The sequence below is a fragment of the Chiloscyllium punctatum genome, chromosome 3 (assembly GCF_047496795.1).
Source record: "Chiloscyllium punctatum isolate Juve2018m chromosome 3, sChiPun1.3, whole genome shotgun sequence".
Classification (NCBI taxonomy): domain Eukaryota; kingdom Metazoa; phylum Chordata; class Chondrichthyes; order Orectolobiformes; family Hemiscylliidae; genus Chiloscyllium; species Chiloscyllium punctatum.
In genome coordinates this window covers 39,840,672-39,863,832 of record NC_092741.1, presented here as the reverse complement: position 1 = coordinate 39,863,832, position 23,161 = coordinate 39,840,672, and the positions used below count along the sequence as shown (strand labels likewise).

The 23,161-nt window shown below is 41.3% G+C and overlaps 1 protein-coding gene across 1 annotated transcript in view; it reads left to right on the top strand.

The window, feature by feature from the left end:
- slc16a10 (solute carrier family 16 member 10) overlaps positions 1-22,484 on the top strand; it is a 131,918-nt gene extending 109,434 nt beyond the window's left edge. The window contains exon 6 of the mRNA XM_072551842.1: positions 12,539-22,484. Within this exon, the coding sequence (XP_072407943.1) occupies positions 12,539-12,783 (245 nt within the window). The 3' untranslated portion in view covers positions 12,784-22,484. The remainder of the gene's footprint in view (positions 1-12,538) is intronic.
- Positions 22,485-23,161: the final 677 nt, after the last annotated feature.

The following is a 23,161-nucleotide window of genomic DNA, read 5'->3' as shown; positions in this document are numbered from 1 at the left end:
TGTAAAGAGCTGAGACCCTCAGCACTGACTCCTGTGCTCACGTGATATCCTGCCAGCCTGAAAAAGGCCTATATCTCTCTCTTTTAGTCAGCCAATCTTCTGTCTATGGTAATCTGTTATCTCCAACACCGTTAACATTTAATTTCTGCACTAACCTTTAATGTGGCATCTTAGCAAATAGTTTCTGGAAATCTAAGTACAGTACATGCACTGGTTTCATTTTGACCACAGCCCAAGTCACTTCTCCCAAGGACGTGATTTCCCTTTGACTAAACTTGTCATGCCAAGTCAGGAGTACAGTGGAGTACTCCCCATTTGCCTGGCTGAGTGTAGCACCAACAACATGGAAAAAGCTTGACACTGTCAAAGACAAAGTAGTCCACTTGATTGACACACCTTCAACACGAGCTCTCTCCATGACTGATGGTCAGTGCCAGCAGTGTGTGGCATCTATAAGGTGCAATGCAGAAATTCAGCATGACTCCTTTCACAGCACCTTCACCTAAAAGGACAAGGGCAGCATTTACCCAGTACCACCACTATCCTCCTATAGCATGCTCCTATCCAAGCCAGTCACTACCCAGACCTGGAAATAGATCACTGTTCCTTCAATGTCACTGGGTCAGAATCTTTGAAGTCTTTCCGTGATGGCATTGTGGGGCTACCTACACCCCAAAGACTGAAGAGGTTCAAAGAGGCACCTTATCACCATGTTCTCAAGGGAACTGGGGATGGGCAATGAATACTGCCTCAGCTATTGAACACATATCCCAAATTAACTTTCTTCTTTTAAAAAAAGTTGATTTGTCACATTTAGGATCTTCTGAAGCTCCATCTTTTTCTTTTTCATCACATAGACTTATTGACTGATTACACAATGTTTAACAAACTAATAAGGACTCAAGGCTCCTATAAACCACCTTAGCAACTGTTTCAACCAGCCTGGCCTCCTTCAGGGAATCATCCGCATGAACCCAGAGGTCCCTCTGCTCCACCTCAAACTTGTTCTACTGACCTCGTACAGGCTTTCTGTGTTTCTTCGATGAAAATGAGCTGTCCTTATTCTGGTACCTGCCCTGTGTTGGTGCTGTTGGGTGGTTTTAGTTAAATCTGTGTATTGTTGTTTGATGTAGGCACTGTGTCAGAGAACACAGTTGGGTGAAAGGATTACATGCTGCTGTGTGTGGAAAGAGGAAACCGGTTATCGCAGCTGGCAGCACGTAATCAGAAGAAAATAGAGTCCAGAGTCGATAACTGTTATCAACAAAAATAAATGTTGGGTCATTAATAACGATTAGTTAAGGGAGTCCTTGAGCTGTGCACTGGTTTTGATTGTATAGAATGCCTCTAAAGTGTTGCAGTGATTTGCTCTGTGTTTGTGTGTGTGTGTGTATATGTGGTTAGACATCCTATTACTAATCCTAAGGCATATGTTATCAAATCTGACGAATAAATTACATCATATGTTTTGGAGGTGAATGTTTCAATAACTGTGTAGTGATTGGAATCTGGTGGATCTCATTGACTATGAGATCCTTGATTGGGGTTGTTAAGCTGGGCCAATCTGGAAGCCTAGGCCAACCAATATAAACAGCAGTTTCCCCACTGGAGGGATCTCTATGAGGGAATCCTCTCTATCTACCCCCCCCCCCTCCCTCGCTTGGGGATCTGGGTGGTGGGTGCTGCATGCAACAGTCTCCTACAATGGCAGTTTGCTGTGATTCACAGACTCCCAGCCCAACTGCTTATTCTATGGTGCTGTGGAGTCTGTGGACCATGTCTATGTGGGATGTGGGTGTCTGCATCTTCTTTTATGTTTTTGGTTGCACTTCAGTCCACGCTCCTGATCTTCGGTCACCTGGTGCGGAGGGCAGGTCAGAGGGTCTGCTCCTGGGCCTGGCCAAACTGGCCATAAACAGGTCTAAGCAGCGAGGATGATTAGAGCCAATTGCCTGCCCCTCGTTCGCGGTTATGTAGAGCCCAGGTGTCCCTGGAGAAGGAGCACGCGGTGTCTACCAACACTGTCTGATTTCAGGGAGAGGTGGGCACACAGGTGTGGAGTGTTTTGTTTCCGAATCCGAGTCTATTTTGATTTAATCCCTAACTCCCCCCTTCACTTTTTCGATCACATGGGCATTGTCCCTAAAGAGAAGGGCATTGCTTGTCACTGGCCACTCAGGTGTTTTGTTTTCTTACTGTTGGTGTAATATGAATAAAGTTTTCTGCACTTGATGTTTCTTCACTATGTAAAGAAAAAGAGGGAAAAAAATATAACCAGGGAATTTAGAATCTCTTCAGTTCAGGGACTGACTCAGAGCTGGCTGACCACAGCCCGTGTACTGTGCGCAAGTGAATAAAGGGTGACTTGGTGATGGGGTACTGGTCTCTGTGCGGTTATTTCAAACAGTCATGTTAAATCTACATTAACTCTGCATTACCTCACTGTTCAATCTCCTGTATTGTCTACCTGTTTGAAATATTGCTGTGGCTATTGACTTGTCTGGTTAGTTCCATTTTTAATTGACGGCAGAGGTTAGCTGGCCTTGTCCATAATCGGTGACAAATCATCTCAAACACAACCCAAAGGTCCAGGTTCTCTGATAGTCTTCCAACCAAAACCAATGGGGAGGACTTGGCTGGTCAGTGGGCAGAGTGCACTGGTGGGCAGAAGCCTCTGAAGAAATGAGGGTGGGGTAAGCGATGGCCTTACAAGCAGTGAGAGAACAGAGGAGAAGCCCAGAACACATGGCTCCCAAATTTCTCTTGTGGAGCTGGGAGCAGTTCCCAGTCTTGTTCTCACAAGGCATGCCTAATTCCAGGCCTTTCATAGGCCTCTTTGTCCGTTTACTATATTGGCCTGATGGCAAAGCCACTGTGGCTTCTCTGCTGTGGTCAAACCTCACTTGGAGGTTCAGATGCCCTCAGCATATGGAATGGATCTTGCTCGATTCTGTTGGGTACCTTTCACTGGCTCGGGATGGTAGGCAAAAATCACACCTGGAGGAATTGCTGGTGGGGTGATGGGAAATAATTGCCCATGTGGTTCAAAATAGGACCACCATTTCTGTACTCCATGTACCAACCCTCAACTTATTTGTCCCTTTGTTTTGTCTGCCAGATTTCCTACTTGACCATTTAGTCATGAACTGATTGTGATTGTGATGTGTTTGCAATGTTACTCACAAAGAGCTAGCCTAAGGAACAAGGGGTGACAACTTCTCAAACTTTGGGAAAGAGCTGAAGGTCAAGGGGCACCGATTGAGGAACAACTTGTGGGATTCAGCTGTACAAAATGGAATTGCAATATTTTAGTGAGCATGCAGGTTTGAGTGGTGGGAAATAAATGTCACATGGTCCTTGAGCACAAAGAGACAATGTCAGTATTGTAGAACTTGACAACTCTTGCTTTTAAAGTCATCTTACTGCTGTTTAAAGTTTAACGTGAGTGAGGCAGATTTGACATTACCATTCGGAATGGAGGACAAATGAGTCCTTGTGAAGATTTATTTTTGAGATCTTTCCCACAGATTTATGAAATGAGGTTTGAATGTTCCAAATAGTCACAGCATAAACCTGTTACAGTATGATCAGTGACTGCAGGGGGGACAGAGTTGCTACTGGCTCCAGTACAATCTTCGCAGATTGAATGAGAACTATATTGTTGAGGTTAACCACAAGTTAACTTTGTTTGGGAGAATGGCAAAGCGCTGTGCTGTTCTGAAACCGCACTTTCCTAACCCATTAATGATCAAACCTATGCAAATTATTCCTCTGAGGAGTGTGTCATCCAATCATCTCACATATCCCTCTGAATAGATCACTGTGCAAATAGGCGAGAACGTAGCACCAATATCTTATCATCTTCTGGAATGCCTCATGGTCTTTAATATAAAGTGCCTATTTGTTGCACTGAAGAAAGGCATGTTCCGCATCACAAATTAAATGTGATTCCTGTAGCAATTAACATAGAACTGTATTCCCACAGAATAGATCTTATCTCCCACATAATTACTCCTGTCTGTCTGCAGTGGTCATTTTTCATTTTTTATTTCAATTGCCTTTTTTATTGAAATAGAGAACTTCTTGTTTAGTGAAAAAGTTCTCCAACAATCAAAGGATGTAAAAATAACTGCAAATACTGGAAACTTAAAAGAAACAGAAAATGTGGGCAATATATCCTCATCTACTTCTTCCATGAGAAAAGACTGATTGTGACCCATAAGATGTAGATCCTTCATCTGAACTCCGGTCAGTTTGATATGATGATTTGAATTAGTCCAATGTCAATGGTGATCTTTTAAATGCAGGTTGACTGATCTACCTAATGGTTGTGACAATCTTTTGGCCTTGCAGCAGCCTCTCACATCCACTGTAGCTCACCTGTAACCGCTCTGTCATTAACAACATTTGATGACATCCAGATTGACCCCTCTTTCTGAAAACTCTTCCTGAGAACCCTCCCCTTTGCCCTCCAGAAGGGACCTTGGTATCTTTTCAGCTCTGTTTAAGAGGCTGAAATACTGACATTTGTCCTTTCCGAACATCATTTAATCGAATTCATTTTGATCTTGAAATTTTAAGCAGCTTTTCATTTGTCGTATGGTCTGTATATGGAATGTTGAGTAGACGTCTTAATATCTATTTTCTTCCATAGATCCTCACTTATTATCCAGCTTTCTGAGACATACAGGATAGCGGATAGACTGCAGTGAGTTTGTCCTTTAGTACAAGTTGATTTTTCTTGTTGTTATCACGTTACCCACCTTCACAAATTTACCTTTGGCTATCTCTATTCTTCTAACTTGTGCATCACATCTGCCATCTTCTGTTATCATTTGTCCTGAATAGACAAACGTTCTTGTTCCAGTGTGATACCATCCATTCAATCTTCCCAGTAGTTACTTTCAAACTTACCTTCTAATTTTCATTGTTTTTATCGTTTCTGTGATTGCACTGAATCTGTGTTCTAAAGTTTGAGTTTTTAACTTGATCTACGTATGCTGTTGGACCGCTTCTGAATGTGTAAGTAGTTCTGTGTTGTCAGTGCCCACCAGTTGGGTGTGTTCTTTCCTCCAGTTTATATCCCAGGAAATACATCCATCTCTCTGGATGTTTGTTGCATTTACAGGTTGAATGATTTTGATGATGGTACATGGCCTGGTCGTGCTTCTCTCTTCACTTGAAAGATGTTTGATTTGTCCATTTTCTAGCCTGGTGCTCACTATTGGTCCTAATGGAGACTCTGTGTAAATCTTGCACCTTTTCCTGTCAGTGTCACATTTCAGTAACACGTCTGTAAACTTACTGTAAGAAACCGATCAAACACTTTCTGAGTCTGTGAGGCACACATAAATATTCCTGTTCTCAACATTTGAACAAAGAGTCTTCCAATAGAAAAGGGTCACATTGGACTTGAAATGTTAACTTAGTTTCCCCCAACTCAGATAGCACAGATGTTAAGTGTTGGAGTACACAGCACATCTCCCTGGAGATCTGAGCTGTGCTGTGGAGTGCGGGAGGAGTGTTTGGGAACCTGGTAGGAGGTTCACCAGTCTGTATCAAGGGTGTCCTAGCACCATTTTAAACACTTGGCAATTGAACTAACTGAAATACTCCCCCTTAAGGAGTGAGTCTTCAGTTCTTAACAGGAAAGGAGTTGTGACCTTTACCACCAGCCCTGGCAGCACATTCCAGACACCTACCACCTTCTGTTTTTAAGAAAACAATAAACTTGCCCTTCATATCTTTAAACTTTCACCTTCTCACCTTTTAAAGCTGTGCCTCCCAGTATTTGACATGTACATCTTGGGGGGGAAAAGAGACCCTATCCATGCCCCTCATAATTTTATCAGCTTGCCCCTCAGCCTTCAAAAGTCTAATGAAAACAAACTAACCTCTCCTCATAGCTCATACACTCCAATCCAAGCAAACCTCTTTGATTTTTCCCACCCTGTCCAAAACCTCCACATTCTTCCTATATTGTGGCGACCAGAATTGCACACAATACACTTAAACGTGACCTAACAAAAGCTTTATACAGCCTCAATGTGACTGACTAACTTTTGTACACACTGCCCTGACTGATGAAGGTAAACATGCTGCACGCCTTCTTGACAATCTTACCAACTTGTGTTACCATTTTCAGGGACCTAGGGACTTGCACTCCAAGATTCCTCTGTATATCAATGCTCCTAAGAGTCCTGCCATTTACTGTATTTAATTCCTCTTGCATTTGACCTCCCGAAGTGCATCACCTCACACTTGTCCAGATGAAACTCCATCTGCCATGTTTCTGCCCAACTTTCAACTGATCTATATCCTGCTGCATCCTTTGATAACCTTCCTCACTATCCACAACTTAACTAATTTCTGCAATCATACTAACCACACTACCTACATTTTCATCCAAATTATTTATATATTATAAATAATAGACATGCCAGCACTGATCCTTGGGGAACGCCATTTGTTATAGACCTCCAGTCAGAAAGACACCCCTCCACAGCTATCTCTGTCTTGTATGACCAAGTCAATTTTGTATCCAACCTAACAACTCACTATGGATCCCATAATACACAGTTCTCTAGATCAGCCTATCATGAGGGATCTTGTCAAATGCTTTAGTAAAGTTCATGTAGACACCATCCACTGCCCTACCCTCATCAATCATCATCTTTGTCACTCAACAGTTCAACAAGGTTTGTGAGACAAGACCTCTCCTGCATAAAGCCATGCTGACTATCCCAAATAAGCCTCCTCTTCTCCAAATATGAGTTAATCCTGTCCCTTTTCAACATTATTTGATAATTTCCCTTCCACTGATGTAAAACCTATAGTTTACTGGATTATCCCTGTTGCCCTTCTTAAACATTGGAATAACATTGGCTATTCTCTTGTCTTGAATCTTGCTTTTGCCTAAAGAGGATGCAAAGATCTCTGTCAAGGCCCAGCAGGCTCTTGCCTAGCCTCCCTTAGTATCTTGGGATAGATCCCATCAGGCCCTGGGGATTTACTTAATGTTTTTCAAAACACCCACTACCACCTCAATATCAACCTCTGAGAATATTGGCATACCCCTCTCTAATCTTACTACTGTCCATGTCCTTCTCCATGAATACTGATATGAAACACTCATTAAGGACCTCACCACTTTCTCTGGCTCCATGTATAATTTGTCCTTGAGTGGATTTACCCAATCCCTTTTTGCTCCTAATATACCTATAAAATGCTTTGGGATTATTCTTAATCCAACTCAACAAGGAGATTTCATGGCTCCTTTAGCTCTCAAGAATTCCTTGTTTAAGTTCTTTCCTGTTTCCCTTGTATTGCTCAAGGACCTTGGCTGATTTCAGCTTCCAAAAGCTTAAATTTGCTTTATTTCTCTTTTTAATTAAACTTTCAATATCTCATATTATGAAGGATTCCTGAATCTTGCCATCCTTGGCTTTCATCCTCACAAACATGCTTGTTATGATCTCTGAACAACTGCCTGTAAAAGAATCCCACATATCGTATATGTAGTTTTACCCTCAAGTACCCTCAACAATCTAATTTATCCAGTTCCTGTCTAATACTGTTATAATTAGCCTCCCCACCCCCTTTAGCACCCGAGGACTGACACCCATAACTGTCTTAAAACTTAAAGAATTATGATCATGCTCCCTAAAAGCTCCCCCATTGAAACTTGGATCATTTGGCCGGGCTCAATCTGTATTACAGGGTCCACAATGGCCCCTTTCCTTGTTGTCTACATATTGTTTCAAGAAACCCTCAGAGATGTGCCTAACCAGTTCTGCCCCACTGGCAATAAGGGAGTCCTAGTCAGTCCTGAAGAAGTTAAAATCACCCACCAGAACAACGCTGCCGTTTTCCATCTTTCCACGATCTACCCACATTTGTGTTCCTCTATTTCCCACTGGCTACAAGGAGGTCAATGACATAACCCAGTGATTGTAGCTTTCGTATTTTGGAGTTCTACCCATTTTGCCTCGTTGGGTCAGCCCTCCATATGCAGCTGTGACCTTTTCCTTCGTCAGTAATGCAACTTCCCACCCTTATTCCATCCCTCTGTCACACCTGAAACATCTAAACCCTGGAATGTTGAATGTCCAAAGGCTGCAGTGTAAAATGGTGTGAGAGTATTCCTAAACATGGTTCATGATGTATGTTCACGCTTCTCCACTGTCCTAATGGTTTGGACCAATAAGGACGTGTACAGGTAGGGCCTAGGACAAGGTGTACCTCAGACCAGTAATGGGGGCTCAGGGCTTGAGAGGATCACTGTGCTCTAGTTGGCATCTGGGATCTGTGATTTCTGTCCCTGTCCCTGATGGCAGGTGTGAGTTGGACAAGTGGGTTTTAATTCAAAAGCTCAGTCTAGTGGCTAGAGATGTAACCGTGTCAATGGCAATGATGAAAGGTCTTCACCGGATCATAAGATTTACAACCAATGGAGGTTGTTTAGCTGAGGATGTCCGTGCTAGATCTCTGATACAGCAACTTGTATTGTTTCATGCCCCTTCTCCCAGTGCCCCACATCATTGTTAAAAGTTTTTTTAAAATTTCTTTTTCTGTTTGACTCTCAAAACTTGGAGATGTCGTCAACTGTAGTTTGACCATTAGTTGGTTAACATGATACAAGAGCTTCTATTTTGAATGTCTTTATTGAACAGGCCTCTGAACTCTAAGCACATGTACACGGAGCCTGTCTCACTGCAGATGTGATCTTTGTTGTGAGGGGAACCTCATTTTGGCAAGTGCAGAGATTTACATAGGTTGGTGAAAGAAATGTACTGGAGTAGATAATGAGAAAAGCTGGTTGAGCATTTCCAAATGTGACCTGAGCAATTTAGAGAACATTGAAAAGGCAAGAAACATTAAAACAGGTGGCAGTACTGTCCAGGCCATTATATCAGACATGACCTAATGTTCTGAGACATCGGACTAGATTAAAAACCAAGCTACTTCTGGTCATGGAGGATGGTACACTCTGCTGCTTTGAAAATAGAGAGAACTGCTTTCTAGAGAAACTGGGATGGTCATCTAGTAACATATGGAAATGTATGGGTCCTGTGCCAGAGAGATTTGATGAGGTTCATTTGTTTGATGTGTTAGCAGATATTCAGAAAGCATTTGGCAAAGTGCTATACCACAAGCTTGGCCTTTGGAATGTTAGCCGCACTAGGAGCATGGATACAGTGTTGGCTGTCTGACTGGGAACTATCGCGTGAACTCCAGTTTTTTTAGGAGGTGGTGTGATGGTTAGGAGCACTGTTTTGTTTTTTCAATCTATGTGAATCATCCTGAGTTGGGTGCATATAAGCTAGCATGACTCCAAATTTTGTGTCACCTGCAAATTTTGGAAGTATTGTCGTCTGTGAAGGTGGTGACAGGTTTGAAGAGGATTTAGACAGGCTGGTGCAATGTGCTGATCAGTACTGATGAAATTAATGTGCTGCGGTCTGATGATTTTTGGAAGGAAGAATGGGCCAGAGGGAAACGATATAAGGGGCAAAGCTATCAAGGGGGAACTGGAGCAGAAGCTACAGGAGATGCACGAGCAGAGGAGCTTAGATAGATGTGGGCAGAAATCGTTGAGAGTGGGGTGATTTGAGAATGCAGTTTTTGAAATTGAGGGACCTGGAAAGAAAGTTCACACTGCACAGAGGCCATGTAACTGAGAACACTGTTTGATGATGTTTGCTATTAAAAACATCGCTAGAGAAGGAGTACCAACATGACTGAAGTAGCATTAGACAAACTAATAGAGCAAAAGGCAGACATGTCCCCTGTCCCTCATCACTTAGCATTATAAGATCCTAAAAGGTAGCTACAGAGATAGTGGATACATTGTCGTAATTTTTCAAATATTCTTGGATTCTGCAGAGGTAGCAGAGGATTGAAAAGATGCCAATGTGACTTCCCTATTCAATAGGGAGGGAGGCAAAAAGTGGGCAATTATAGTCCAATTAACTTATTGTTGAAAAAATATTGGATTCAATTATTAAGGATGTCTCAGCAGAACATTTGGAAAATCACAATTTGATCAAAACAGAGTCAGCATGCCTTTGTGAAAGGGAATTTGTGTCTGACAGATGAGTCAATGAAGTCTCAATAGGAGTGGATAGAGGGGAACTGGTAGATGTGTTGTACTTAGACTTCCAGAAGGCATTCAACAAGGTTTTTGATTAGATTAGATTTCCTACAGTATGGAAGCAGGCCCTTCGGCCCAACAAGTGCACACTGACCCTCTCAAGGAGTAACCTACCCAGACCCATTTCCCTCTAACACTATGGGCAAGTTAGAATGGCCAATTCACCTCACCTGTACATCTTTGGACCGTGGGAGGAAACCAGAGCATCCAAAGGAAACTCACGCAGACACTGAGAATGTGCAAACTCCACACAGACAGTCATCCAAGGCTGGAATTGAACCTGGGTCCCTGGTGCTGTAAGGCAGCAGTGCTAACCACTAAGCCACCATCCCACCCCATGGTACCTCACAAAAGGTTAAATCCATAAGCTAAGAACTTTGGCTCATGGACAGGAAACAGCAAGTTCTTTTTCAGGTTGGTGACCTGTGACCAGTGGAGTTCCACAGGGATCAGTGCTGGGGCCGAAACTGTTTACAATATCGATTAATGACTTGGAGGAAGGAAGCAAATGGATCATAGTCAAATTTATAGGTGACAAAAAACGGTGGAAAGACAGGTCGCAGGTGGGATACAAACATTTTACAGAGAGAGTTTGATAGATTATGTAAATGGGCAAGCAACTGGCAAATGGAGTATGATGTGGGAAAACGTGAAATTCATCTTTTTTTAAATTAGATTACAGTGTGGAAGCAGGCCCTTCGGCCCTACAAGTCCACACCGACCTGCCAAAGCGCAACCCACCCAGACCCATTCCCGTACATTTACCCATTCACCTAACACTATGGGCAATTTAGCATGGCCAATTCACCTAACCTGCACATTTTTGGATTGTGGGAGGAAACCAGAGCATCTGGAGGAAACCCACGCAGACACTGGGAGAATGTGCAAACTCCACACAGCGAGCTGCCTGAGGCAGGAATTGAACCCGGGTCTCTGGCACTGTGTGGCCGCAGTGCTAACCACTGTGCCACCTATAATTGGAAGGAGAACAAAAGAAAAGTATTATTTTAAGTGGAGGAAATCTGCAACACTAAGGGACTTGGGGTACCTGTGTATGAAATACAGAAAGTTAGCTTCCAGGTGCAACAGGTAATCAGGAAGGCTAATGGAACATTGGCCCTTATTTCAAGGGGGTTGGAGTATAAGAGTAGGGAAGCCTTGTGGCAGCTGTACAAGGTGCTGGGGAGACCACATTTGCAGTACTGTGATTAGTTCTGGTTCCCTTATTTAAGGAAAGATACTATTTCATTGGAGGTAGTTCAGAGAAGGTTCACCAGGATGATCCCTGGTAAGGATGGATTGCCTAATGAGTCAAGGTTAAACAGATTGGGACTCTACTCACTGGAGTTTAGAAGAATGAGAAGTTATCTCATTGAAATTCTTAAGGGGCTTAACAGGGTAAATGCTGAGAGGGTGTTTCCCTCCATGGGAGAATCCAGGACCAGAGGGCATCCTCTCAACTTAAGACTGATATGAGGAGGAACTACTACTTTGAGGGTTGTGAGTCTTTGTAACTCCTTGTCACAGAGAGCTGTGGGGACAGAGCCCTTGTGTATATTTAAGGCTGAGATAGATTCTTGATCTGTTGGGGAAATCGAGGGTTATGGGGAAAGGGCAGGGATGTAGATGTGAGGAATGTCAGATCAGCCATGATCCCGTTGGATGGCAAACCAAGATCGAGGAGCCCATTCCTTTTTCTAATGGTCTTAACGTGAAGACAAGTCTTTTTTTTTCATGTACCTGTGGTTAGATTGTGGAGTGCTCTGTCTGCAAGTGTCAGGGAGCCAGCTTCAACTGAACTTTCAAGAGTTTTGTAGAAAGTGGAAGTGTTACAGGAAAGAGGTGAAAATGTGGGACTAGCTGAGTCGTTCTTCCCGAGGGCCAGCACAGACAGAATGAGCTAATGGTCTCTTTGTGCGCTGTAAACATTCTCTCAGGTCATCCATCCCTAGTATTAAAGACCTTGGTTATGAGGAAGAATTGAAGGAACGTGGGATACCTTGCCTAGATGTATGGTGCCTGAGGAAATTTTGCAGCAATCCATGAGGAGGTTGAGAGGATTGCTCCAGTATATTACTTTGTTCTGCTCTCACTGTGTGATTCAAAATGGCACAAGCTCAGCCTCATAAAATGCATATCAGGTGGGCCTGAGGAGGATTTTCTGCTCAAGAGTTAGCAATATACAGGATAGATGCATTTCCAGGAAAAGCAGTGAAGGTGAAAAACTCTGGAATCAATGAAAAAAAAGCAATTGGAGTCTGGGTGACTTCAGGATCTCTCTAGATGGATGTATGAATGAATTGGGATGAGTCGAATGGCTTCCTTTATCTGTACTGATTCTGTAATGTAAACATACTGAACTCTACTGCTCTATTCCTTTCCCAGGTTATCTGCGGGACTTGCTGGGAACGTACGACCTTGCCTTTTACCTTGCTGGTGTGCCACCAATGGTTGGAGGAGCAGTCCTGTGCACCATCCCATGGATCCAGTACAGGAAACGCATGAGACAAAAAAGGCTGATAACATTGGAGGGAGAAACAGCAACAGCCAAGATACTGGATCGGGATTCCAAGAACATTATGGTGGCTGGCAGTGGTGAGCCACAGAAAGAATACGTATCCAGTATTTAATATCACGTTCCACTGGACAGACTGATTGCAATTTAGGTCTTACAAATGAATCTATTTTATCAATGAATTTTTTTTTTGTTGCAATGATCTACAGTAGTTAAGAAGAATTCCCAAGGGGAAGAAACAGAAAAATTAAACAATAGAAATGGATTCTGAGTTTAATAGAGAAGGTTTTTCTTATCCCCACATGCTGCATTTCGCATATGTTAAACCATTTGTTGTACTCATTTATTTTAGTTCATCTCTCTGAAGTTGGATTATTTTCAATAATCCAAGCTTAGTTTGTTTTAATGCCACAGCTGATCTGGCTGGGCATTTAGCTTCTTTTGGAAATACTGAGGAAAGACCAAAAAAAGCTGCAACAAACACACTTTTCACTTGACTATTAGAATATTTTGGTTATCCTTCTATCAGGATAACCTCTTACAAGGAGCTAATCTTACCTGGACATTGATTTGAAGTTTTCCAAATGAAAATATTGTCCTAATGTAGTATCCATAACCGTTTACAAATTTAGAATGCTAATTCTGACTGTCCATGTCAGAAATATACAGAGCTTTAAAGTGTTTCCTTACTTCTGATGCTCTCGGATGGCCAAACATTCTTGATTTTTGTTCTGTTGTCTACTACAAATCTACAGTCTTCAAAATACTGCATACTAAACCCATCCTGTCTCAGCCGTAAATAAGACAGCGCTGGAGAAACTCAGCAAGTCTGTCCGTTCCAAAGAAAAATTACATCGGACTCAAAATGTTAACTCCACTTCTCGCTCCACAGATCTGCTGAGCTGCTCCAGCCTTCTGTGTTTGTTTTGGATTTCCTGCTGTATTTAGACAGTCTCAGTCACGATGGTATGTGTATCTACTCTAGGCGATGCATTATTAATGATAGCAACAACAACATTTGTTTGACATATTTTTAAATGTGATGAGACATCCCCAGATGCTGTCCAGAAACATTATCGAACCAAATATGGCTCCGTGTCACCTTAAGAGGGAGATGATTGTGAACTGTGTGAAAGAGGCAGGTTGTAAAGGAGGGAAGCAAAGTGGGGAGGTTCAGTGAGAGAATTCCAGAGCTGAAGATACAGCCACATATTACATGGAACAATTAACCGAGATTGCTGAGAAAGTTCAGCAGGTCTGTCAGCATCTGTGGAGAGAAACCAGGGGTTAATGTTTCAAGTCAAGTGACCCTCAGAATGTGACCTGAAACATTAACTCTGATTTCTCTCCACAGATGCTGCCAGACCTGCTGAGCTTTTCTAACAATTTTTGGTTTTGTTTCTGATTTTCGGGACATCAGTGGTTCTTTCAGTTTTTAATGGAGCAATTAAAATTGGTTACACTTGAGAAGCCAGAGCTATAGGAGTGCGGTTAATTTATGAAATATCGGTTTTACGTGATAGAAATCAAGGCTCACAGGCCTGCATAAGGTAAATACCATATGTTCTATAGCTTGATGTTTCAGATAATTTAAAATTTGCTTGCTGTATATCCAGTTCACAGCCAGTTATCTTGATTAGACAGTGTTTTTATTTTGGCTTGTGTGGAGTTTTGTACTGTAATGTGGAAATCAGCCTCTCCTGTGTATCATGGGTACTGTGAACAGGATAGGGTTATTCTAGAATGTGAAGTTTGATGGTGACAGTTCTGTGCCTGGAATCCAGCATCGTGCTGTGCATTATAGTGTTTCTGACTGAGATACTGTGGTGCCCCTTTTTGGAGCGGAAACTGCAGGTGAGCCACCACTACTGTGGAAGCCCTTCGGAGCTGTATCTAATGAACCTGTTCTATAATGAGACTATAGAAATATTCTACCTGAGTTAAAATGAAGTTTTGCAAACAGTGAACAGAATCTTACTGAGGCCTGAACAACATGAGCCGTGATGAGGTTTGTACCAGAATCCCTGTTGTTGAGGGCCATTTTAATATCACTTTCAACTTGCAGCATCATTTATGCTTTTGTTGAGCAGTGAGATGAATTTCTTGCTGGGGAATGATGAGGTGCTAGCGAAAGGGAGATTATTACTTGTTAAACGCCCAGCTTGCCTCATTAATGTGATTGACTCTTAACTGCCCACAGGCAATTAGGGATGGCCAGGAAATGCAGGCCTAGATGCCCACATCCCGTGATTGAACAAAAAATTCACATTTACCTTCCTATCTTGCCAAATATGCCAACCAAATTAGGCCCTAAATTCTCGGTATGGAGTTCAGAGCGAGAACCTGGTGACTTCAGCTGTTGCACTGAACTGCGTCTTGGGCAGGATGCATGGGCACCAGCCACACATTCTCCTAGTCCACAAGAAGTTTGCATCCGATATTTACCACCTGTTTGTACCCATCATGGCACCTCTTTGACGTCATTGCTGCAGTTTTACGAAGCACACACCTACATCATAGAGGGCACCAACGTCTTGCATTGAAAGGCTGCTGCAAGGACCCTTTGTGCACAGGGTCAGGCACTCAGCTGACAGATTGGACTAGGCTGCAGCTCAGAGCTGCTCACATTCCCATCTGACGCTCACTTATTTTGCCCATGCTGACCCCTTCCATGCCTTGCCTTGCTGTGTCAGTGAGTGCAGTCACAGTACCAGGCAGCTTGCCTTGCTGATCAGCAGCCCTCCCTCGTGGAGGCCTATGTCATGCTGTATGCTACTGCGCCACATCAATCTCTCCCCTTCACCGTGTGTCAGCAGCCTACATGGCACATGGACTGAATGTGCAGCAACCAGACGGCCATGTCTCAAACTCTGAAGGAGTAGTCCTCAGTGGAGTCCACAGAGGTAACTGTCAGTCAAGGGATCCCAGCAATCAGTCAAACGCGGTCTCTGAGACCAGTCCAGGGGATAGGCTGTAGGCAAGGTGTCTGGACAGGGTGTTCTCGGTCGGGGGGTCTCTGCCTCCCAGTCCCTGCCGGGAAAATCACGGCACCATCTGCCCCTTTTCCAACATGTTCTGACTCCATCCTTGACCGAGCAAGGTAATTTCAGAATGCCAGTGCTCATCTGGGTGCCCGGCAGCCTTTTGAAAATGCCAGGGATGCTGGTCTTTCTGCAGATATACAGTGAGTGGCGAGTTGTTCTGGGAATGGCTTGTGATAAGATGGGAGTCGGATGTGAAAGACACATTAGGAATGGCAGAGCTAGTTAATGCAGTATAAAAATCAGCCCTTTTTATTTGAAATGGCAAAATTATTTTAAAGAAATACAACCACATTAATGCTGTGATGCCAAAAAATATTAAGTAGGAACTAATTACATTATCTGTATTCAGTCCACCATGTCGTGTAAGATCGGTTAAATCAAAGAGTCAAGTGACCTTCTGCTGCTCCTAAATCCTACATTCCAATGTAACTTGAGTGTTTAATTGTTCAGAATAAGCTCAGTATGAATTAATGCTCTCAGCAGCAAGTTTGATCAGAATCACTGATGTTGCATCTACCCTTGTGCCTCATGCTCTCCCATCCCTTTTACGCTTTACTAAGTAGATAAATGTATTTAAGTCTTGTAAGGTGGCTTCATGTTATCGTGAACTTGTTTATCCAACGTGTTCCATTGCTAAGCAGTCCTCCTGAGATTGCTCAATTTATAGACTACCTCATTTAATTTTGCAATGCTGTTTGTAGCAAAGTGAAATCTCCCAAAGTTGAAAGGAATTAATTCAGTATTTTTTTTAAAAAAGTATTGTTGTGGGAAACATTTTCTGAGTTTCATTTAAAATGTTAGGACAGCAGGTGAGGAAACTGTCTAATATTTTTGTCTGGACAGGGCACAATCTGGAATATTAAAATGCCAACTGTTCGGTGACCAAACATTTTTCTCTATAATTGCACAAAGAATGTTTTGAGCAGGAATGGAATATAAACAGAAAGCAATGGGTACAATGGAAACTGACTTCTATATGAAAAGGTCACTTAGTAAAAAAAAAGATATTAAGTGAAAGTATTTTAACCGTAGAATTTAATATGTTGGGGAGAAGAAAACATTGGCTTTAAAATCATGTAAAGTTGGACTCAAGTTAGGGTGTTGGGTCATATCTGTTTGTCCAACTGAATTCTATGCCAGGTGTTTTGCAAAAGTAATATTGCCCGGTTTTGCAATTTCATCAGTAACTGTGGTGTGTTAACTTTTTACCCTGTTTCCAAAGTCCAAGTGATAATCTTCCAAACATTGATGATTGAAATACTTTACATTATGGATCACTTACCACTAAGCGAAAGTCAGATTCAGCGTTGCATTTTGCCACACGTTTGCCCCATAGGAAATAACTCTATTCTACATCAATAGAAGATGTTACTTTGTTCCAATAATAAATACACAGATGAAAGGAATGAAATGGGTTTCTCAGGTTTCTGTAATGTACTGTTAGGAGAATTACTTGCCTAATATCTTTGAATTTTATAATATATATTAAATTATGTATTTGTTAAATCCTGCAACCTAAATTTGTATCTAATATACTTTTTAATACACATTTGCTCCCATGGTGACAGAATAGATAGATTGTTTCAATATTCCCAGGAGGATGGCAATGTTTCGGTATTTTGTTTTTGCCCCCACAGCTGAAGTTTGAATATGAAATCCATAATGCTTTAACTAGACTAATGTTATATGTTTAGGGATGTGGAACTGTTCACACACTGGTGTATTAATCTGGGCGTTATCTGAGCCAACAAGTCCCAGTGAAGAACCTTTGTCATTGTAAGGTAACTTTCATATCTCCTTGTCCTTTCATTGACACTGAGCAACAGGTTGCCAGTCAGTTTTTGGCTTGTTTTTGTTTTGAGGAGATTTCAGAGATAGAAATTTGTCAATTCCCATCTGCTGAAGGATGTTAAATCAGGTGTGAGTATTGACAGGGTTTCATTCCAGGGCAGCTTGTGCTCTGAGTGTTCAGATTATGACTAATCGTGTCATATTTTTCTAAGTCTGAACACTGTTCCCTCTTAATCCCATTACAGCCCAGAAATGAAGAACAGTGGGGGAAGAAAAGTGATTTCTTTGGAAATGAATGTACTGGTCACACTGGGCTACCATTTCAAACTATGCAAGACTACTTGGACTAATAAGTGTCTTTTGGTGCACTGGTAGTGTCCATACTTCTGAGCCTGGAGGCTTGGGTTTAACTCCTATCTGCCCAAAACACATTCGAGCAGGTTGGGTAAAAATATCTATGCCTGTTCTAGTTTTTTTTTCTGAGAGTATTTCAAAGACTGATCATTCTAGGTGGAAAACCGTGAAGAGCTACAGATCTAAGGAAACTGGGCTACACCAAATTTTTACCTTGTCTTTGACTTTTCCACAGCTGTTTCTTTGCACAATGGTAAAAATTTGTCTGAGAATTGCAAAATGATGTTCATGTGCGGTAATTCTGTGCAATATATTTACCCTTTCCAATTGGTATGTAGCTGATGTGAATCTCATTCTGACTAGCCTGAAAGTTAGCTTGATGTTCAAGTGCTCACAATTGTTTTTCTATAAAATCCCTGAATTCAGTGCAACTTTTAAAAAAGTTGCAACTGCCAGTTTTAGCTGGCCAATTCTGTGTATAGAAATTTTCTGTCTCCAATAATTGGCTGCCAGGTAGGGTCTGACAGAAGGAAATGCTGTAAGGATTTTGAGAGACCCACAAGAACTGGAACAGAAGGAGTTCTTGAAATCTGCTACATTAGCAGCCAATAATATTATGCCTGCCCTGAATGTAGTCTTAACTCCTGCCTATCCTCCATAACATTTGAATCCTTAGATCAAAAATCTTTTCCAACTCAACCTTGAACATAGTCAATGGCACAGCCTCCTCTGCTCTCCGCAGTAAGATTAACAACCACTTGAGTGAATAAATTCATCCTCACTTCTGTCTTTAAATGGGAAGTCCCTTATTTTAAAAACTGCACCCCTCTCTAATTTTAAGAATGTTTCAGTGAACCTTCTCTGAACAGTTTCCAATGCAGATGTATCCCTCCTTTTATGTAAGGAGACAAAAGCTGGACCAGGTCCAGTCTTGCCAATGTCCTGTATAACTATAGGAAGACTCCAACTTTTATGCCATGTTTCCCTTGCAATAAAAGGGCAATATTCCATTTGCCATCCTAGCGCATTGCTGTACCTATATACTATTTGTGATTCATGTACAAGAACACTGCAGTTCCTCTGTACTGCAATATCCACCAGTCTCTGTCAATGTAACTATTTTTCTATTCTTCCTGCCAGTGGACAGGTTTCCATTTTGCCACATTATACTCCATTTGACCATTTGTTTCCTCACTCACTTGACCTATCTAGTATCCCTTTGCAAACTCTTTGTCTCTTCACAACATTTTTGCTCTCACTGTGATTTGTCAGCAAATTTGGCTGCAGTACACTTGTTCCCTTCATCCAAGCTGTTAGTATAGAATGGAAAATATGTTGCTTTAGATCTTGCGATGGCCTGCATAATGAAGGTGTTTGCTTTTCTCTAAAGACATTTTTCTTGGCCTAAGGTACTCTATCCGAACCTTGACTTGCACCATCATGCACACTTCATTGATGCCATATTACTCAGCTTCACTCCTACTTCACTGCAAGCCATTTTGAAACCCTTGTAATCGTTTTAGTTACTTTAAGATTTGTTTTACGTGCCTGCTATCTTTGAAGTGGAAAAAATACATTTTCTGACTTGTTTTCTTGCTACTGATGAAATTTAATCATTGTTGTCAAAATATTTGACAGTACAAGTCACCCCTGCAGACCGCTTAACTTAATCTTGCTTACATCAATTTTACACAGTGCCCTTGAAACTAAATTGGCAGTTTCGAAAGAACAGCTTGAGACCAGCATCATGTAGCATCCAACTGCACCCTCCACTCTCACAACAAATGGCTGCTTGAGGTTATAAATTCTGCTGTTTTTTTAATGTGTTTTTTCTTGCATTGTATTGTTTCCCTAATGTGACCTCTACTGCAGTGAACAATTACCTTAAATTGACACTTTTTGGTGGGGATGGGGAAGGCAGGCAGGCAGGCAGGCAAGGAAAACCTGTTTATGAACTTTTTTCAAATACAGTTCATGAAGAAACAAATTTAGATTTCAATTTCTATAGCATTCCAAATATTCTAGTTTATTTAAAAATCCATGTGACTCAACTCCCAAGGAACTGATGACTAATACAGTTAAGTGTTGTCCCAAGGCCTGTGTTCAATATGGATGGAGAAGGCAAGAGAAAAATACGTTTAAATTATTGTTAATTAGTGTGGCTGCACAGGATTAGAAGCTGAGAAAACCACTATTTGGGGAAAGAAGGGACATGTCCATAATAGGCCAATGGAACTGCAATTGCCAATCAGTAACTGGTAGAAATGAAGGCAACTAATAAAATTGTAGTTATTAAATCCTGAAGCAGCCTGCTGGATATTCAGAATGGGAGAATCCCTCCAAATGCATTCCTTTCTCTTCAGATAGAAATAGAAAAGATCTTCAGTAACATTGTTCATGGTGAGTCAGAGAGTAACTCTATTTTATAACAACGCAAAAAACTGTTAACTGTAAAAATAATGCTGCTGCAAAGACATCATAATAATTCACTTTAAACACAAGGTAGAGTGGCTATGAATTCTGTGATTAGTTAGCAAGTAACTTCTTTGTAGACTGGCAGCCGGTGATATACTTGATTGTTTTACGTCTAAAGTGCGAGTCTGAGAAATGTTGATTGTAAAATGTCATTTGCATGCATTTACAATAGAATTTCCAACAGTATTATCTATTTCGGCTTTCAGAAAATACATTGAGGGTGACTGTCCAGAACAAACTCTTTTCCCCCAAATATTTGAAATGCTGAAATCACTTGCAATATTATTCAGTTAGATAAGAGAAAAAGAGAGGGTTTTGATTCCTGGCTTAAATCTTAATCGAGGGAAGGATTTAAATTCTGGTCACCATTCAGCAAACAAATGATAAATAAAAATTCAATGATTGAAATATGTAATGCTTTACATAAATGGGCAAAGGAAAAGTAACATAAGCTCACAACAATAAAAAAAATTTTAGTCAAGAGACTCTTGCAAAGAAGGGTGAGAGCAGGATGTCCACTTGATGTGGTGTTCACACAATGTTTGACCAGATGAAGACTACAGGATGAAACCACAAGAGGCTAAATTCTCCTGTTTATTGTCCTAATGTTCTTTCTGGTCCATAAATCAGTAGGAAAAAGTGATTGCACTCAACTAGATGTGGGGTTTAAACCTATCTGCTTTCATTGGGAAGACTGCACCTTGTTCACTGTTATTGAAAATATGTATTATTCTGCCAAAGAGTATTGGCTGGGTGATTTTGTTTTGGGACTATTAGCAGAGTGAATACAGGCTTCTGTGCACAAAAGAAAACTGATGAATGCAAGGGATTATCTCCAGAGAGTGGAGATGCTCGCCAGTTACAGTGAAATAAATTCAGGTCTGACAATTCAGGGTCTCCATTGTGGTTATCACCAATCATTCATGAGCTTTAAAAGGCAATGCAATATGAATGACAAGGATCAACAAGTGTAGGTTGTAGTGACTTCTTTTCCTGCTTTATAATTGGTCATTATGGAAACAGTCAACTTTTATAAAGTGTTATTGATAAATGTTTTCTGCTGCAACATTTGATTTTTTTTTTGAAATGCTGTGTCATGCCATTTGTGACGTGGTATTCCCCCTGCCAGCAGTCTATGCATTTCACTGCATCTGTCTAAGATTCACATTTTATATGTGACAGCTGTTTGGGTGTTCCACCTCCAATATTAGATATTGGCTTCTGAAACATGCCGACCTACTATCCAATACCGTAGTCAATTGACATAACTTTTTTTGGCTGCTTCTGTAGAGTTTTTCTGCAAATTGCTCCATTGTTTTCTTTTCAATGCAGCCACCAGCTTGACCAATGATATGTTGTTTGCAAACAAATTTTGCTCATTGATTTTCAGAAGCTAGAAAACTAGTTTCAAACAGTTGTGTCAAGTGAATTTGCTTTAGGGAAGCAAACCCTGGCTGTAGTTCCCTCTTTTGAGTTCACGTGTTAAGAACTGCAGTGCATTCTTTTGCATAAAAGAGTTGATTCTTTTGTTACATACATTGTTCAAAACACCCGTGGCAATTTCCTGACTTATTCCCACTGATGATGATGGTTGTTGATTTTTAACTTGCCCCAAAACTACCAGCAAAGAGTTTGCTAGGTTGAGTTATTTGGCGAACTCAGTGCACAGAAGTCTGTCTTGGGCTCGATTTGCGAGGAAATGCCTGCAAAAACAAATGACTCATCGTATCATATGCTCATGTTTGCATGCTGACTGTTGCTATCTCTGAGAAAGTGAAAAAGCTACAAATGCAAGTTTTAAGATAAAATCCACCACACTAATATATAATTACAAAGTTTTTAATTAAATGTGAAGCCGGTAATTGATTTGAATTTAGACTTTTTGCATAGCGGTCATAATTCTTATTCCCAATTGATGTTTCTGCATATATTGGAATATGCAGATAATTACACTCAGAATTATATTAAATGTTGTTTACATCTTTGCATCTGTGAATTTTTGACTCTTCAACATTTCAATTTGTGACAATCTCTTTAGGAGCAAATGGCATTCAAGGAATTTTTAAACAAATGTTTCTAGTTTTTAAACGGATCAGTGCTCATCTGTATTTAAGAATATGCAATAAAAGTTATTATTCCATGTTCATGAAAATGTGTCCGTTTAAAAGTGGAGTCAACGGGAATCTGGGTAAACTTTACGCTGGTTGGATTCTAACCTGGCATAAAGGAAGATGTTTCTTGTTGGAGGTCACTCATCTGTTTCAGGGCATCTTTGCAAGAGTCACTCAAGGTCATGTCCTATGGGGTGCTAATGGCCTAGTGGCATTATCATTAGACCATTAATCCAGAAACTCAGCTAATGTTCTAGGGATCTGGGTTTGAATCCTGACGTAGCAGATGTAGCAGCAGGAGCATGGAACACCACACTACCTTCCAAGCCACTCATCGTCGTGACTTGGAAATATCTCAAATTTCTTCAGTGTCATTAGATTAGAGTCCTTGAGATTCCTTCTAATATCATTAGCACAGTGGTTAGCACTGCCGCCTTACAGTGCCAGGATCCTGGGTTCAGTTCTAGCCTTGAGCGACTGTCTGTGTGGAGTTTGCACATTCTCCCCAGGTAAACTGGTTTCCCCCCACAGTCCAAAGATGTGCAGGTTAGATGAATTAGCCATGCTAAATTGTCCATAGTGTTAGGAGCATTAGTCAGGGATAAATGTAGAGGAATAGGTTAGGTGGGTTATTCTTCAGAGGGTCGGTATGGACTTACTGGGCCAAATGCCTGTTTCCACACCGTAGGGAATCTAATCTAATCATTGCGAGTCCACC